Source organism: Trachinotus anak, unplaced genomic scaffold (genome assembly GCF_046630095.1).
Source record: "Trachinotus anak isolate AG129_WGS33_773 ecotype Australia unplaced genomic scaffold, CSIRO_AGI_Tana_v1 ptg000019l, whole genome shotgun sequence".
Taxonomy (NCBI): domain Eukaryota; kingdom Metazoa; phylum Chordata; class Actinopteri; order Carangiformes; family Carangidae; genus Trachinotus; species Trachinotus anak.
In genome coordinates, this window is record NW_027273870.1 from 17160795 (window position 1) to 17179230 (window position 18436).

At 41.3% G+C, this 18436-nt stretch overlaps 1 protein-coding gene across 3 annotated transcripts in view; it reads right to left on the reverse strand.

Moving 5' to 3' along the window:
* dlc1 (DLC1 Rho GTPase activating protein) overlaps positions 1 to 18436 on the reverse strand; it is a 78273-nt gene that overhangs the window by 22380 nt on the left and 37457 nt on the right. Inside the window, exon 1 of one of the 3 annotated variants that reach the window (XM_071504786.1) lies at positions 1965 to 2284. The exons of the other annotated variants lie outside the window; for them this stretch is intronic. Coding sequence (XP_071360887.1) covers positions 1965 to 1977 — 13 coding nt within the window. The 5' untranslated portion in view covers positions 1978 to 2284. Of the gene's footprint in view, positions 1 to 1964; positions 2285 to 18436 lie in introns of those variants that run through there. 3 annotated transcript variants of the gene reach the window in all.

The following is an 18436-nucleotide window of genomic DNA, read 5'->3' on the forward strand; positions in this document are numbered from 1 at the left end:
TAATCTACAACAAGCAAAGGCAGGAGCCTGGATGCTGCCAGTGTTTGTCCTTCACCTCAGCGGTGACATGGACAGACTGCTGGTGTGTTCATGAACTTGTAGAACACGTTACTGATTGATTCATGATCTAATACTTTGTGAAACTATTTCATGAATGATCACAATGTTCTTAACAGCTTGTGTCTGTATGAAAGCTTCGAGAGCAACTGGAGATAACAGCTTTTTTTTTTTTTTTTATGTGACCAATGTAAAATCCCTCTAGTACTCTACTGGAATGCAAAGAGAGACGATAACAGATGTTTTTCCTGATGGGTATCATGTTTTGTGATTTCACGGCAGAGACAGCTGGCTGTTCGCTGAGAAGGCCTGGCTGTTAGCTAACTGAGATGGTGCCAGGAATATCACCATCTGGCTGGCCTCAAGCTATGCCCCGTTGACATACACACACACACACACACACACACACGTACACACAATAGAGTAATGAGGTTGAGGTTACTACCAAGGCCCAGTTATCTACCACCAGCCACATGCAAACACACAGCTGGCTGAGATGGATCACTGCAGCACTAACCCCAAAGGCCTCTGTGCACCCTTATGACATATTTATCCTCACATAGACGGCCCTATGGACTATGGATCAGGTGACCAGGCATATTCAAAACCTCTGCTATCCTTCTCAAAGCCAGATGATGCGCCCCCCCTCCCCACTAAATAGCTACCCATTCATAAACAGATCCCAGGACAGCCTGGTACCTTCAACACAGGGGAGAGTTAAGAGCAAAAATGTACACACGTGTCTCCTCAGTGGACATGAAGAACCAGTGTGCCATCTGGATGTAAATCTTTCAGGTAAGGCCTCAGCGCACTTCCTACTTCACAAAGAGTCTGGATGAAGCATGTTTTTGTTCAGTTGCTCCTCTCCCAGCTCTACCACCTACTACCATAAACCAACCACACTGGTACCTGATAGCAAGAAACCACTTCAGCAGACTGTTAGGTCGTATGGTGTCAGTGTCAAATCTCCACATTAGCAGTTACTGTAAATACTGTAGATTCACCTTCCATTATGATGGCTGGGTGTGAGTGTCTTTGAGCACGTTCTTAATGGTTTTATGGCTCCACTGAACCTCACTGCTCATATCTGTTCCAGCTGATAAGGAACCATGTGTTGGGACAAACAGTTAAAACTGTTAAGACAAAGGGCCAAAGCCCACAAATCAAGTTAAACCTGCCAGAACAGGACAGAAAACAAACTTATACAGCCACAACACATCCCCTAAAATGCCCCTGTTGGCAAAAGGCTGGCAGTCAGGCAAAAGGCACAGAGAGTTAAACAAACTGTGAAGGCAGTGAAATGGCACAAGTGTCGCAGACTGGTAGGATAACTTCTGATCTGAAATCTTAAAAAGACACCACATACCACTTAGGCAGGAGATTTCAGTTCACCACCTTCTTTCCACACTCTGATCAAAGTTCAGTGGTTCCTTATTCAAACCCGGTCTGTTAGAAGACTGCCGGGGCTGCGTGCGTAAAAGATTGGTCTTAAAGTTGGGAAAAGCATCCTTCATAGAGTCGTGGCAAACTCGTGGAAAGTCAATTAATATTTAGACAGGACATTCAGTGAGTTGGGAGCAGGAGTGAGGACATTAGGAGACGCTGAGATAAGCGTAAAGCATGGAGATTTCTTATCTGACAGCCCGCAGCGTTGCGCCTTAAAGACGCCTTAAAGAGAGTTTTACTTGAAGGTAAATTTCAAGCAAACCTTCAGACTCCAAGAATACTGAAAGTTACTGAAAGTAAGCACCGTGCGGACTACTAATTATGCCTAGTAGTAAGCTTAGTTTTCCTGGATAAACAGGAAACCGCTTGAATGTATGGCACACAATATGACTGTAAACAGAAAAGCACCAGCAGTAATTCATTCTCAGACGCTGATGGTGGTGATTCTGAAAAGGACTCACGCGTTAATATCATTTTTCCAGTGTCTCGGTCGCGACCAGCTTCAGCATAAAACCCAGCTGCGCCCCGGCAGGCTGCGGCTGTCCGGTCAGGTCTACTCCACTGTTAGGACGAAGCCCTCATGATAAATCCAGAGGAAAGAAAGGAACTATAGAGTCGGCTGCAAATGTCCTCTGGGCGATGCGCAAGGTAGTAAATCCATGGTTATAAACTGATTTGTTAAAAAAAAAAAAACAAAAAAAAAAAAAAACTGAACTCCACGATCTTCTACCGCTCCCGACACCGTGGGTCCCTGAATGGAGCGGCTCCTCATCAGGAATGTGAATGGAGAGTAGAGTGATTCAAGCTTTAGGAATGGGCAGCTCTGCCGTGGCTCCACCCCCCCCCCCCCGCCCCCCCTCTACCCCCACACCCCCACTCCACCAGCTCCGCTGCTCCCCACCTGATAAGGAGCTGGGGACACGGGAATCCACTCAGGACAAACCCTGCACCTCATGATGTGTAGGGGAGAAGCTTGTAAGATTATAATAAAAATAATAATACTGATTGAAAATAAATAAATAAATAAATAAATGCGCTGACCAAAGCTGCTGTTTTAATGTGTGCCCTGCACTCTGATGATTCCTGTCATTGCTCTATTATTTCAGTGATTTTACTTGTCCTTAAAATATGTTTTTAAACTATTACCCATGGAAAATCGACAGTGCTTCATGGGCTCGCCAGGATTCCCCTTTCTTCATTTCAGCTCCTGCCTCGTCTGAGCCTCAACCACCTCCCCTAACAGGCAGCAATTGACTCGGAGCTCGGTGCCCGGTTTGCATATCATTGGAAAATAGTGGAGACAACTGAGAGACGCTCTATTGTGACGCGGGATTAGTCTGAAAAGCGCAAGTTGGCCAGTGAAAAGAGGCGTGTTACGGGCATTGTAATGCCTCTGCCCTTGATGCACGTACACCACGCTCAGGTTGACTCTGCAACAACAACACATTTCAAGTCCCAAGGGCAGGGCAGACTTTAGGAAGTCAGTGTACTGAGACTAAGTTAGCGTTGCACTTTGATAACAATTTTAAGCATCTACAAATGTAATCCATTTAGGCAACAATCACTGTAAAAAAAAAAAAAAAAAAAGTTTGAATTCCTTGATACCCTCAGGATACTCAAGGCTTGTTTATATAAAACTTAGATTTTATGTTTTCTAAATGTTAGACAAGAAGCAGTGTTTTTGAACATATGTTTACAATCTACAGCATTTCTCATGCATGTGCCCCATGTGTCTATTTCAAAACAGCCCCTCTAGTTTTCAAAATTTCCCCTCTTCTCCTTTATCATAAGGGACTTTTCATCCACAGTTTTCCAAGAACTCCTTAACGGCGTCAGCATTTGGCATCCGCCAACTCTGTGTTACTGCCATGGCAACTCACAGGCGCTGAGGTGGCTCAAAGAAAAAGGGAAAGCCAGAGGAGTCACCATGTGGCGGAGAAACACATGTAATCCAAAGCTTGGACTGCTGGAGTGGGGAAAGGATGATGCAGAAGATCCGGGCGAATGTGCAGTCTGTTGTTGGCTGCCATACCGGTCCCAGCTGACAGAGGAGTCACTAGTGATTCACCCAAAAGAAATCCTGCCAACAAAGTCTTTACAGCACAGACATTAATGAGAGGGGCAAGGAATCATTTGAAATTTCTGCCTGTGCTAAATACTTTTGCCAATTATAGGAGCAGTGTTAATAAACATGTTTTAAAACTGATGACAGGCCAACAACAGAAAATTGCACATTACTTCTGTTTGGGGTTTCAGAGAGTACAGCTGCAAAACACAGAGGTTAAACACAGTGGATTTTCATCTATATATGCGTAATTGGTGAGTCAGTAATTTTTATGTAGCACTACAAAACACAAATCTCAAATGGATTTCTGTTACTGGAGGTACGCATGTCACAACTTGTTCATCATCTGACCCAAACATGAGTAACTTCACTATGTGACCTAACACACTGTCCTTGTCTTTGTCTTTTTGGCAAACAAAGGGAAGAAATATACATTTGTTCACCCACAGCCCATATACCACATAAAACATGAAACATTTCCTTATTTGGCGTAGAAACAATGCTTCACTGTAATTTCTTTATTTTCTCCCTTCTTTCAGTCTTGTCACTTTTTGATGCTTGATGCTGGGAACACATTTCAGCTCGTACTCGAAAGGTTTTAAGGCTTTACTACCATTAAGTGCAGCTAAAGCATACCCTGAGCACTGTGTCATCAGATCAGCACTAACATCAGTGCATTGATATCAAATTATACGTAAACAGAAAACGTGAGCTTATGAGCTCATAAAATTGAGGAAAACCTCTTGTGATTTTCTATTTCTAAGTCAGTAACCTGGAGGAAGGGAGAAAGATAAAGAGGGACTGTTAATGTGTGTGTGAGAAAGAGAGTGTGAGCGATATTAGAGGATAGAGAGAGCAAAGAGAGGAAGGAGAGATGAAGAGAGATTACCAAACAAGGCCAAATCCCCGAGCCACCAAACCCGACCACCCAGAGGCTGCACCCAAAACCCCCAACCCAAAGCTACCCTCGACTGAGATGGGTCAATAACCCTGCACGGAGGTTGTGGGGGGGGTCACGCTCTCAAGTTGTTTTGTGTTGATAAACACGCAATAATACCAGTGGTTGTTGATGAATGTGTGTGGTAAAGCGCGAGAGATCAGACAAGCAGACTGCCGCTGCTGCCAGTTGCTCAGGGGCAAATGAGTGTGCCTCGTTAGAGTGTCTACAATTTTCATTCATCAAAGCTCGTCAGAGTCAGCCGCTTGTTTGCCTTATGATATAGATACAGATCAAATACACACCAGCGTAATAAGGGATTTGGACAAAAGAGAGGAAATGAGGAGACACATAAGTGTTACAATAGACTGATACAGGGGATTAGAGCTGGTATTAAATATAACTTCTCCTTGGAAAAAAAAAAAAGCCTTACATTTAAGGCAGGGAAGTTTTATTGGATTAGCTCATGATTCAGAGTAAATTTTACTCATGTCTCTAACTGTCGGTAACTGCCCAGGTGTAAAAATAAAACAAGCCACAGACATTTCATTTTAGTAGATCTGCCCTTGTATGCCCCATCAACTTGCTGCTGCTGGGTTGTTGGGTGAAGCTACTGTTGTAGGTTGTAAACTTTACAGTGTCACCTCTGACCCTGACACACACAGGGAGGGGCTGCAGGAGGAAAAATAGAGAATGTGAGAAAAAAAAATACAAGAAACTCTTCACAAAGTCAGAGATGGAGTGAAATAAAGAGAAGACAGTGAAATCATATGAAAGATGGAAAAACAGAAAAGTGAAAAAATGATGCAGAACTAAGATCAAAGATTTTCCCTTGCTGTGGAGAGGTGTCCTCTGGGCTCGCCTTGGGGTTTACGCTTCAATCTTCTACCGTTCCTAACCCTAAACAGCGGGGCCAGGTGAGGGTCAGCGGACGTGTCAGTCCAACACATACACACAAACACCCAAGGCCGTGTCAACAAAGACTCACAAAAGAGATAACCAAATTATGGGTCTGCAAGAGTCATAGTGGCCATCCTGAAAAAAGATGAACATGTTAGGTTTATAGACTTTTCTGATAAAAAGTCTATAAAGATGCTTTCACCACTGACAGGTAATAAAAAAACAGGTAGGAGAGGAGCATTTATGTATTTATTACATCGCTACATTATCAGTTCACTATGTGTTTGTGTGCGTGAGTGTGTGATTGTCTTTTATTCAGAGCAAAAGTAGAGGTATGGCGACTTTTATTTTGGATATACACAACCGCCACTGTCCTTGAAACATGAATCTAAATGCCTCCAATGATAAGCGTGTGTCCTCTGCCTTCCACTGATGCAGTCTGAGATAATGAGTTTTACTGCTGTGTGCGTGTGTGTGTGTATGTGTGTGTGTGTGTGAGAGAGAGAGGGAGATTGAGACAGAGAGAGAGAGAGAGAGAGAGAGAGAGAGACAGAGAGAGTGACAGAGGGTGGGGGATAATCTTTTCATAACAGGAATCTCCAGAAATAGCTCATCCATGGTCTTGGGGATCAGCCCAATAAGACACTGATTAGAGAATGAAGGGGGGAGAGAGAGAGAGAGAGAGAGAGAGGGAGAGAGCATGTGCCTCCACACACACAATGGTGGGGAGGAAATGCAGGGAGACAGAGGCTTGAACCAGCACACACACAAACACGCACACAAACAAAGGAAGTGTGAAGCAGACAGAGGGCCAAATGCCTCGCCGACACCCTCTCCGGGCTTTGATGGACTGACCATGCTCACAATAGAGGCAGGAGGCTGACACACACACTTAAACAAACAATGAATTCGTGTTGCACTACTATATATTTTTCATCCAGATGATGTGGTTCTTTATGTTGGATCCATTATTGGTCCTTTATCATTGAAGTTTTACTTGTCCACCACAGCAGTAATGGTCTATTTAGACTGTGGAGCAAGTACAAAAAAAAACCCCAAAACAAAACACTAAAGCAGGAAAAATAAACCATTGAATGAGGGTTGCTGAAGATATGCATTGTGCAGGGCTAATGGGCTTTTAAGTGATTGTGTGGGGTTTTGTCTGCATGTCCTCTTACATGCATACACACGCACACGTTATTTCAGGGAGCATTAAAGTCTGCACAGCATCTCACAAATTAATTAAATGTAACTAAACTAAATAAAAAGGGGAAAAAAGCACTAACTTTCACATTCAATGAAGCTAAGCTAGGCGCTAGGTTTAAAATAGCCTGGATAATGGCCTCTTTCCTCTTCAAAACAAAACTGATGAGAAAGAATCTTTTACAATATCATTTACAGATCATTTACAATAGAGAGAACAGATGAACTGGCAAATCAAATGTAAACCTGTCACGTTAACCACGAAACCTGTGGATCACTAAGATCCAGGTCAGCGTGTTAATACATCTGATACACAAGTCGATCTATCAGCTCTAATACAACACTGGTGGAATCTGTGCTCCATTCATCTCCATTTTATGAAGAAACTCAGACAGGGAATGATTTTCATATTGTATTCAAACGGGAAAATACTGTGTGTGTTAAGATATGAAGCATTGTTGGACAGTGCTATATAAAACACTGTTCTGAATGTTTTGGAAGTAAAACAACATTAAGTGTATTGTTATCTCTACAATACATGTGTCAGAAACAATAATACACATCCCAAGTATTTTGCAAATTATTGTTTGACTTTTGCAAACTGTAACAACAGAGGGATCTCATTACATCAGGGCCCAGAGTTTGATGAAAAGGTTACATTTTTTTACTCATCTGACTGTAAATCTTGTGCTTTGAGCACCACCGACATCTTAAAGGAGTTAAATCACTGTTTCCCCCCTGTAAAGCACTACCATATGTGACTTCTGCTCAGCCTTGGCTTTTACACAATGGCAGACATAATTATTGGCCAACACTAATGTGTAAATGCTAAAGCAAACAGTGTGTAAGTTAGCTCATACACACACATATGTATACTTGTACACTCAGAAACACACATGATGTGTAACACACGTGTGTATGCACAGAGTCAGATTCTCAATGGCTGTAGTCTTCTTGCAGGCCAGATATTAAACAAGCATGTTGCACACAAAGTAAACAAAGAGCTACAAAACTCAAACTACTTGAGTGCCATTTAAAAACCAGTGATCAAATGTCAACACAAGAACACGAGAGCTTGCTATATCACCATCAGTACATGTACTAATGCAATGTCTACTGGTATACATAGTTTGTTTGATTAATATATAGTTTCTTTTCTAACAATTGAAAGTCAGTCAAATAGTCCCTGAATGTTTATTTTCTTTACAAGGGAAGCTCTGGATCTACAGGAAATCCACTTATCAACAACCCCTGTAATGTCGTGATCAAGATAAAGAAGTCCCAAAAAGAACACACACACACACACACACATACACAGCTCCAGATTATTGCTCATATTTTTCTTATTAGACATGCATGGGGAAAGCAGATTAGGCACGGTTTTTAGGCTGTGAGAGGAATGGAAGAGCAGAACCAGGAGGCAATTGTTAGAGGTTTTAGAAAAAGAGAGAGGGGTATTAAGGAAAGAAAAAGCTGACATTAAAAGCTGCATTTAGAGGATAAAAGAAGAGAAAAGGAGTAAAAAGGTTGTCCAACAAAGTTGTTTAGATCAGATTGCAAAAAAAAAAAATCACAGAGCAAAGGAGACAGATTACAAACATCAGAAGCTGTTATGTACAATTCACTGTTAATCATGTTACAGGTATCTTATAAAATAAGTGGAGACCTTTATTCCAACTTAAGGATGTTTTAAAAACTGCTGTGGTTTTTTCTGCAAACGCTGGTTGATTATTAAAATCTCACTGCTAAGACTTAAAAACAACATTTACGGTAAAGTGCAGTTGTTATTGGCCTAAAGTGAATAAAGCAAGTGGACTTGATTTATTTCTACAGGCTCTAACCTTAGAGAAATAGCATTTCAACACATAAAGAGTCTCTGCGCGCGCATGTGTCTGTGTGTGTGTGTGTGTGTGTGTGTGTGTGAGACCACATTTTTCTAAGAATTACAAGAGGTGGAGGTCTGCTTAGAGAAACCAACATGAATACTTGGAAAGTGGCTAATGATGCCAACCATATGGCTGTGAAATGAGCACACAGCAACATTTTGAGCTGTGTTGTAAAGGCCTGGAAATTTCCAGAATTCCTCTTCCAAACCAAGTGAGGGATAATAATTACTGTTTGGTATTATTTTGTGCTACGCTCCATGATCTTCTACACTGAACACACTGGTGCATTGACTGCAACAAAATAATCATCCTATATGACAAGTACGACGCCCTCCCAGATTTGATGGCTATCATCTGTGCATGGCAGCAGGCTTTCGCTTGGATTTTGCTAATTAAAGTGGTGACAGCTTTAAAATAATTATTCTTGGACAAAAATGTCATGACATGGATCCATAAGAATGTTAAGTCTGTGGATATTGTCTGACATCATGATGAACTGTTCTGGATGCCTGCGGAGTTGGCATACAGTCGGAGGAGTTGGCATGGGTGTCAACTGTATGCCAGCTACCTTTCAGCAGCGATGAATGATGGGGCCCTGAGTGCAAGATTTAAACTGCAATGAGACATCGAGCCCCGGAGGGTTGAGTGTGCATTAATGAGGAACAAGGTGGATGTGGATGGATGTTCGATGTACCAGGGAGACAGAAGATATACAACATCAGGGTGAAAAAATGGCTGCATGTGTGTGTGTGTGAGTGTGGATATGTGCCTGTTTTTTTGTTTGTGTTAGTGGTGTGTTATTATTTTAAAAATATGCCTGTGTGTCCTACATGTGCAAGTCCATACAGAGGTGTCCAATAACACCTTTGACAATAGAAAGTACACAGTTCTCTGTCCCTGTTTCCTGTTTTTGACTTTTGTCATTGAGTCCTAGACATGTCCACTGAAGACCAAATTCCAAAGTAACATATGTCCATTCTCCCTCTGTGCAGAATCAGCCAGTGAGTAATGCAGGAAGTTGATGCTTTAGTCTTCCCTGTCCTGACCCATGACCTCCTTTGAACCCTGACCTCTTGCGAGCCACGTCACAAACCATGCAGACATCTGGGCTGTCATGACAAACACAAACCAGGTTCAGCTGGGAGATTATCACTGATCCAGAGGCTCCTTTAGTAAAAAGTGCACTGAGCAGGTTTGAATTTCAGAGTGATTTCTACCAGCTCCCAACTTCTTACAGCTCCTGAGTCTTGTGTCATCTTTCAGAAGATAAGATGAGAGAGAGCGCCACTGGAGATGAAAGAGCAATGGGATAAAGGTCAAACACACCATGACAACATGACAAGTGCCTGAAATCAATTTCTCATCTCTTCATCTATGTAGAAAATATTACCTTATGAAACTGATACAACATGCTCTGGTATGTTTTATTGTAACTTTGTGGACATGGAAAGGATTGCTGAACCAAGCAGGATATATTTGGTAACTGTTGCCTATTGTGTGTTGACTGTTGCATTTATTTAACACTGAGAATAAGAGACATCTTACTATATTTTATGTTTCACGAAATAAGTGAAATTCTTCTGGCACTGAAATTTGCATTTTGACAAAAATACCCAGTGCTGAGCTACTTTCCATAATTGCTGCTCTTCTCTTCTTCACTTGAGATCAAAGGGGTTTTTTCACATGTCATTTTGCTCTGTGTGCTGGTAATTTTCTGCCCTTGAGCTCTAGCCTGATAAATCACAGCAGGTAGGCAGACATCAGCCAGTGAAAATTAACTCATTCTTCATGTGACAACCTTGACCTATTAAACTGCAGATGGATATGAGACTCATAAGACAAATGCCTCGCACATGCAGGAATTAAGGGGACATTCAGACAGAAGTAGTTTTTGTGTGCTCCTGCGCAACCTGCGTATGTGCAGAGGTTTATTTGGATGTTTGACATATTTTAAGGTAGCCTTCTGTAAGCACTGACCAACAAAGAAGGTGTTTGATATTATTATAAAGGGCCTTAGTTCAGCTGGAAAATCTAAATATTTGTCTTTATGCATAGCTGACCCAAATTCAGTGTGCAGGAATCTAAGGAACCTGTTGTATTAAGCGAAATACAAATAAACAGAAGGAAGTTAGTGTATGTGTTTAGCTATATTAGGAGAAGGCAGCATCCCTGTAGGTATGCAGTGGACAGACACTCATTGTGAATGGACTGGTACCCTGGTTTTCTTCAAGAAAATGTGCCAAGTAAGACTCAGGGTCAAGTGCTTTAATGGCCACATAAAAATGACTAACTAGACATATGAAATATTTAAACAGCTATGGGAGTCAATTCTGTTTTTGAAACAGTACAGTCAATTTTCTTCTTTGTATTTCCTTCATAAGCATCGATGATAATAGCAGATATCCTTAAATGATTAATGTTTAAGTCTCTGGTACATTTTCTCTGGTCACTTAAACACTTTATGTGATTAGCCCTAATGGCCTGAGCCCTCATTTAGCCACTCTTCCTCTTTCTGTCCTACATATAGACAGAGTTGGTTTATTTACTTTAGGAGCTAATGGACAGCACTGATGTGTTTGGAGTGGGGATGGGGGTCCTACTGGGGGTCCAGTAGGACCCCCATCCTACTGCTCCTCATCGGCCCCTTGGGGATGATAGCTCAACTCCTGAGCATGCAGGGGGACTAATACCATCCAGCTGGAGGTTGGCTGCAGTGACAGAGCCTCCATATGCCCAACAGATTGAGCTCTGGCTCTCATTGCTGACCCCTCTCTGTTTACCCTCATCTTTCAGAGAATGAAGGAGTGGACAGGAAACTTAAAGCATGAGTACAGGAGAGACAGGGGCAGGGAGGCGTGAAAACATTCTGACTGACACTTTCATTAAAGGTTTAATGGCCCAACTCCATATGGCAGATGCATGAGAATAAAATATTATGTTAGTAGTAGGTGTGATGAAAAGCAATGGGCCAGAGCATGAATGTTGAAGTGCACTGCAGCTGTGATAGTTTGAGGCAGCCAGCTTCGGCGGGAACCAGATAAAAACTTGATCCCTAATTGAAAAGGGAAATAATTTCAGCAGTCATTTTTTCTACACAATTTTTAGTGCCTGAAGAAAACAAGACTAAGCGTCCACAGCTATGCTAATAGTTCTGTAAGGATGTAATTAGGCACGGTAGTTTGTTGAGCTAAATGCTGTAAACAGCAGCTGTTGTTTAGCAGGTGTAATGATGTTAACCATCTTACTTAAGCATGTTAGAATGCTAAAATCTGCTAATAGGCACTAAACACAAAACACATCTCAGGCTATAAATGACATTTAACTCAAAACAAATGTCAACTTTATGGTGGCATTAGAGTCAGGGGATCACCCAAAGTCATTAGGAAACATCAGCTGGGATCCATTAATTCCTCCACAAAATTTGGTACCAATCAATACAGTAGATGTTGAGATATTTCACAGGATAAGTTAAACATCTAACTAAATGGTTAGTTAAATTATCACGAAAATCATTAGGACTCATCTTTGGGGACCATATACAGTATATCTGTATTAAATGCCATGGGAATCCATACAAAAAAACGAAACATATATTTGTACAACTCACAGTAGCGCGAAAAGAAAATTCAGGCGATCATGAATGCTTATTCAAAATTTCATTACAATCCATCTTATAGTTGTTGCGACATTTCAGTCTGGACCAAAGTGTCCAACCAACCTATTTACTGTTGAAACAACATTGCCATTCTGAGAGCCCTGCCACTAGAAAAAAGGTTTAAACACTGTCATTCCTTTATTCAAATAGCAACTTTTTTTGCATTTCACTCAAATGAAAATCACATGATGGTAATGTAAGTCACAGAAAACTGCAATTTCTACAAACAATGATCCCCGTTTTCTCAGAGGACAACAGAGTGCTTATAATCCTTGTGTTGTGATGGTATGGCAGCAGCAGGATCAAACTACGTCATTGTCTGAAGAGAAAAATGTTTCAGGCCTTAAGAACCATAAAAAAACAAGACAAAACACCCCTTTGCTTCCTCGCCTTTAGTGCTAATGGCTTTAAGGCAATGAGGCAAGCAAAGGAAAAACAAATATAGGGAAGAGGCAGCTGGGTTACTGTGTTCTGGCTTTATTCAACCGCAGGTTTTAAACTCGATCTTCAAAACTGTCATGCTCATGAGGCTTTAGACAGCCAGGCTTTTCTAGCTCACGTTTCAGTGTGTGCGTACTGGTGAGAGCCACTCAAGTGGTTCACATGACAGCTATGTTGACCCTGCAGAAAGACAGGCAAAGAGAATAAAAGACCCAACATGTTTACCATTCATTAAGTTTCAAATGAAGGCTATTTGAGAAAGGGGCAGACACAAACACAAGAAAAAAAAACAAAAAACTGGAGGTCCAACATCACCTCAGGCAAAATCTAAACAAATCCTCATTTTCAGAATACCTACTTCAGAACATGGACTTGCTGTTCGAGATAGCACAGGGAAACTTCATGACCTTTTGGGGTATTTAGCCCCAGAAATGCTGGACACTCATTACGCTCACTGACCCTGACCTCAAGCACACACACACAAAAGACATTAAGTTGCTAAAGTGTGACTTAGCCAACATGCTAAAGCTAAGCGCTCCAGTGCTTGCATTATTACCAGCTGTAAGGAGTTAAATATGAGGTTGGCCTGAACACAGAGGGTGACAACACTTAGCCAGTGGCCTTGTGTTCACCCATTCAGGGTGGCAAAGGGGTTACGATCCCTGAGGGACTATAAGGTGAAAGGTCACTGGCAACACCTCTCGATCAGAGGGATAAAGGGACATTAAATGGCTGCTAACTTTAAAGACAGATTATGTCGAAGTGCTGTGGAGGTCTCTGCTGAGTAAGTAGGGAACATAACACAAAATGAAGCTTGGCCATGTCAGTGTTGGACCAATCACTCACCTCAGAACCCTTTAAAATAGAAAATAAAAAGCTCAAGTGTCTAAAAAGTTAAAAGATGCCATTTGGTGGTTGTTCAGAAAACAACTTGTGATGGATCACATGGTCATGTTGCCCTAACACAAACTTGAGATTCTGAGAAAAGGCTCTGAAAAGTGCAGCGAGGGCCCAAAGGAATCCATAACTCCTCATCAGAACAGTTGATGCCTTTTTCTTGTCGCTGTTTAGCTTCAAACCTCGAACCAAATTCTTACTGACAGATGCTCAGACTGTTCTTGGAATGACTAAGCCTCACATTTAGTTAAATATCATCTCTAATTGCCAGAAATTGTTTTGTGGTGTCATGGCCACAACATTTACAACATGCTTTATCAGATCTAAAAAATGCTTGCAGGACAGTGCGGGTTAAGAGGTTCTGTTTGAAAATGGTCCTCTTATCCCTTCCGCTTTTGTCTGTGATATGGTCTCAGCTGTCAGCGATCTTCAAGTCCTTCCTAACACAATGACAAATGCAGAATGGAAAGTATGGGGAGATGGAAAAAGGAAAATATCTTAGCCCGAGGACCCGTAGCTGCTGTCAACCTGTCTCATAAATAAAAAATACCAGCCACTGTCCGACGCAGAGAAAATACAGAGTCAAGAACCAGGTCACACATGAGATGGAGGTGGCATGTGTGCTGAGCTTCCTCAGATGCCATTCTGGATCTTTAATTCATTACCTTCCCATTTAATTAATTAATCCCATTTAATTTTTATTTTTTCGGCACATCCACTCACTCTTCAAAAATCTCTTTAAGATATTTTACTTTTTTAACTTCATTTTTAGAAAACATGATACTTTGATTAGTCTAATACCCTACCCGGGCTCAGATGTCTTTATTTTGCAACAGCTTTTGTGACTCGTGCTGTCCTGTGACCAGCATGGAAAAGAAAGACTTCGATTCTGAGTTAAGATGAAGATAAAATCTTCATTAATATCTGGAGTCAGCTGTGCAGAAGGATGATCACCCCCAGTAAAGTTTGCTGTCTGACACTTTATTTTTCTGTGCTTGGGGGAAACTTAAGTGTGAACATGCCCCCACTAAATGATACAGTCTTGTTTAAATTAGCTAGCAAGTCAGCGGGATGCTGCAAGGACAGTTGGTGATGGTAATCACAGGATGTCTTGTGCTGGGAGTGAAGAGACACGAGAGAAAATGGGTCATTGGCATGTTTGTGTTTCTGTGACGTCAACAAGTATTTCATTTAATTTCATTTAATGTGATGGCCGTTTGCATCACACTGCTCTGTTGGTTAAATTAGCCTTTGATAATTCTCCTTTGATGCCTGGGATTCACATATTTTGATAATTGAGTTTATTGTGCCCTGGCCAATAGACACACACACACTGAGGGACATCTGCTTGTGTTTATGCGTCATGGCACTTTTTTAAACAGACATGTATCAAAGTTAACATTTGTATTCCTTGCTGTTTGTATCAAAACTTACTCTCAAGCATGTGACATGCATTACAATCTTTATGTCTATTTTCTTATAGTGAAAAAGTTACATTTCAGTTTGAGATCAGAGTCATTCCCATTAACTCTTTACAATAAACAAATAAAAGTAGATGAATTTGTCATGAGTGACTACTCAAAAACTGTAATGCCCCAATTTGAAGGGTCAAAAATACCGACAACAACAATAAGATTAAAATCTCCTGTGGTTTGAATGAGTAAATTAAAGATGGCTAAACCACTGAGACCTTCTAGAGCCACAAAAAACAGCAGACACACAGGAAATGAAGGCCCAGTGGAGAGTAAACAAACAACATACCATGAGATCAGGGACCCCGAGAGGCAGTTAAGTCACAAGGGATGAGACCATTTTAATGGGGCAACAAAACTTGCTCTAAGTACCCATCTGGAATAGATTCTTCCGGAATGTGGCTGTTTTACAACTAATGACCAGTGACGAGTCGTCACACTATCATCTTCCTCTCGTCTCACATCGCAAGATACTGCATCGCTAGCAGTCACAGGTACTAAAATCTCAGCTTTTAAGAAACTGACCGCCTTGCACGCCAAGTATTAAACACATTCTTTCACGTTTTGTCATTCTAAATATGTAGAAACATCTTCAACATCTCCTTATGGACATTTAATTCAGTTCACTGTTACTGAGATGCCATATTTTGACCTCTACCCCCCATCTTCCCTCATACCTCACAGGTGAAGACAGATGGATGTGCATGGAGGAGGTGCCCATGCACACACAGATGGTCACACATTGTCAAGGTTTTACTTTGTGTTAATTAATCATCCTAAAATTTCCAGTACATATTCATCATATACTGGCATTTGCTCGCAGCATTTTCACTTAACATCCTATAGTGCACATAGGTGCACACATCCTTTTATCAGGAGACCAAATCTTTTCCTCCGTGCTCAGAGTCCTTCACAGCCTTTTGAAATTGCCATGTGCTTTTCTCAGGACTGGCCTCCCTCCATTTATCCCATATTTGTGGAGCAACTGTACTGAATTCAGTCTCAAGCAATCATCAAACCACATTCACCAAACTGCAGTCACACACCGTCAAGCCATAACCCATGTACACTGGCAATGTGCTGCTGATGAAAAATCCCTGTCCTTTATGGACACAATTCTGCTTGTATATTATTTTATTGTGCAAAAGCTCTTATTATTTGTAGATGTTTCTAAATCATGTACAGTCGATTGAGACGTATTTCTCTTCAAATCTCTCCACTCCATTCCCTCATGTGTTTTCTCCCTCCCTAGTGCTTTTATTGACTATACATAGCTCTCCTCTAACACAGCACCACCAATCAATCCGGCAGTTTCGATTAAAGCTTGGAAGGCACAGCGCACGCAGTGGCTAAAGCTAATAATGAAAGCTCTGTGTCTGCCAACAAAGCGGCACTGCTCACAACAGCACTCACACCATTTCTGCTGACGGAGGGAGGAAAGGTGTAGGAGTGGACTGGCCTGAAAGTCTGCGGTGTGAAATCAGACATTCTCGAGTGCCGAGGCAGGAGCGAATTCCACAGTGTGTGCAAATATTTGTGCACACCACTTTGGGAATCCCAAGCTTTGCCAAATCAGGAGGTCTGTGAGAGTCGGCTCTGCGAGGATCTGTGCCCTGTTGCCGTACGATGTCAGTGGACACTTGAAATAGCCAGCTCTTTTTTCCAGCTCAGTTATACCTGGATGTTTGAGTCAGTGAAGGAGTCTAGTGTTTGCCCGGGTTCTGTGCTGTATAATCACATCAACTTCCAGCAGCAGGCGAATGGGACAAGTAGAAGTCAAGAGTGTGCATCAAGTGGGCTACTCATCGTCTTGCTGAGAAGTGCTAGACGTCCCACTTGAGTGACGATTAGGGCACAGAGAATCAGAAATAAAAGAATACGCTGATCAGCATTCAGCTCATGAATCATTAGAGTGAGGCTGTAGCTACGTGCTCATAACACTGATGACTCAGATTTGTCTCAGGCCCTATGCCGTCTGTTACTCTCTCATTTTCTCTTCTAATGGGTTAAAGAAAGTAAAAACTAATTGAAAATAATTCAAAAAGAGATGATCATTATTCCTTTGTAGCTCATGCTAAAAGATGGTCTAGATGGCTTTTATGTTGTAAGCTCCAGGGCTGCTCCCTGATTAAAAGATCTCTTCATGTTTCAGACTTCTACTAAAGACAGAACAAATCAGAGATTGCTGGATCAATAAAACAGAGAGGGGTCTTATAACGAGAGCCTCAAAAGAAGCATTGAGTGAGTTCAAGTGTTAAAAAGAGAAAGTGAGAAAAGACTGGAGGAGAGGTAGCGCGGTAGAACAAGCAAAGTAAACAAGTTTGGCGTGAGCTTTCTGGAGTCACTGGGTTTAGCAAAACATTCCAGAGTCTTCGAAACAAGCGGCCTTGTGAATGCACAAGGGCAGAAACAAGGGGGCTTTAAATCACTGAACAGGCACAGCGGTGAAGGACACTAATTCAATCATAAATATCTTGAGAGAGAGTTCACCCTCACACATCGACATGTCAAGTTAAGTGACTACCAGTCACCTATATAACAGCAGGATAATCTGGACAAACCTAAAAAAAAACACAGAGGAAGACACAGTTCACTGACATGAACGAAGTGGAGCAGAAATGATATACAGTCACTTTGTTTACAGTGGTTTCTACATTAAACTATAAAGACACATAAATAATAATGTGGTCATTTATGGCACTGAAGAAATTTGAAGTCCTTGGAAACCATATAATGGATTCCACATTTTCTAGTCATTTATCAAAAGGTCATATAGCATCATTTATTATGTTGATACAGGTTGTTGTTAAAGTGGAAATCACATCTAATTACATTTCTGGTGAAGATGAAACAGACCAAAGCTATTTGTGCATGAGTCCCACATCCATCATACACTGGCCAAACAGAAATCTCAGATTTTGTGAATGAATAGCTGGTTAACTCCTTAGATGTTGCTGTTGATGAAATGAAACAAAACATAGTGTGGCCATGAAGAACAATGAAGTACAGACAGGTTTATTGTTTTTTTATGTATTAAAGATTCAAAAAAACCTTCTTTTGACAAAAACATAACAACCAAGATGCAGCAAATGCTGCAAAATACTGCCCATAATATTTTACTAACCTTACTAAAGACGAGGACGCCATTGTAGGCAAGAAGAAGTGCTATGGATGAAATCAAAACAGCTACTGAGCTTGAAAACCATGTGATACTGCTGAGATCTCTGCAAAAAGGTAGTAAGCGACTTTGAGTTGGGATTATTTTTCCCATGTTCAAGGTCAAGAATGAACCTCCATTCTAACTTAAATTATATAATTCATAACTTCTACATCTTCCTTCCTGAGGAAACTATGCCAAGACAAACTTTGTTTTGACTGACATGTTTTTGAAGTCAAGTGCTGGGTTAAGAAAAATAATGCAAAACAAACACAGATACATACACAGAGAAAATACAGTATGTCCCTGGCACATATCCC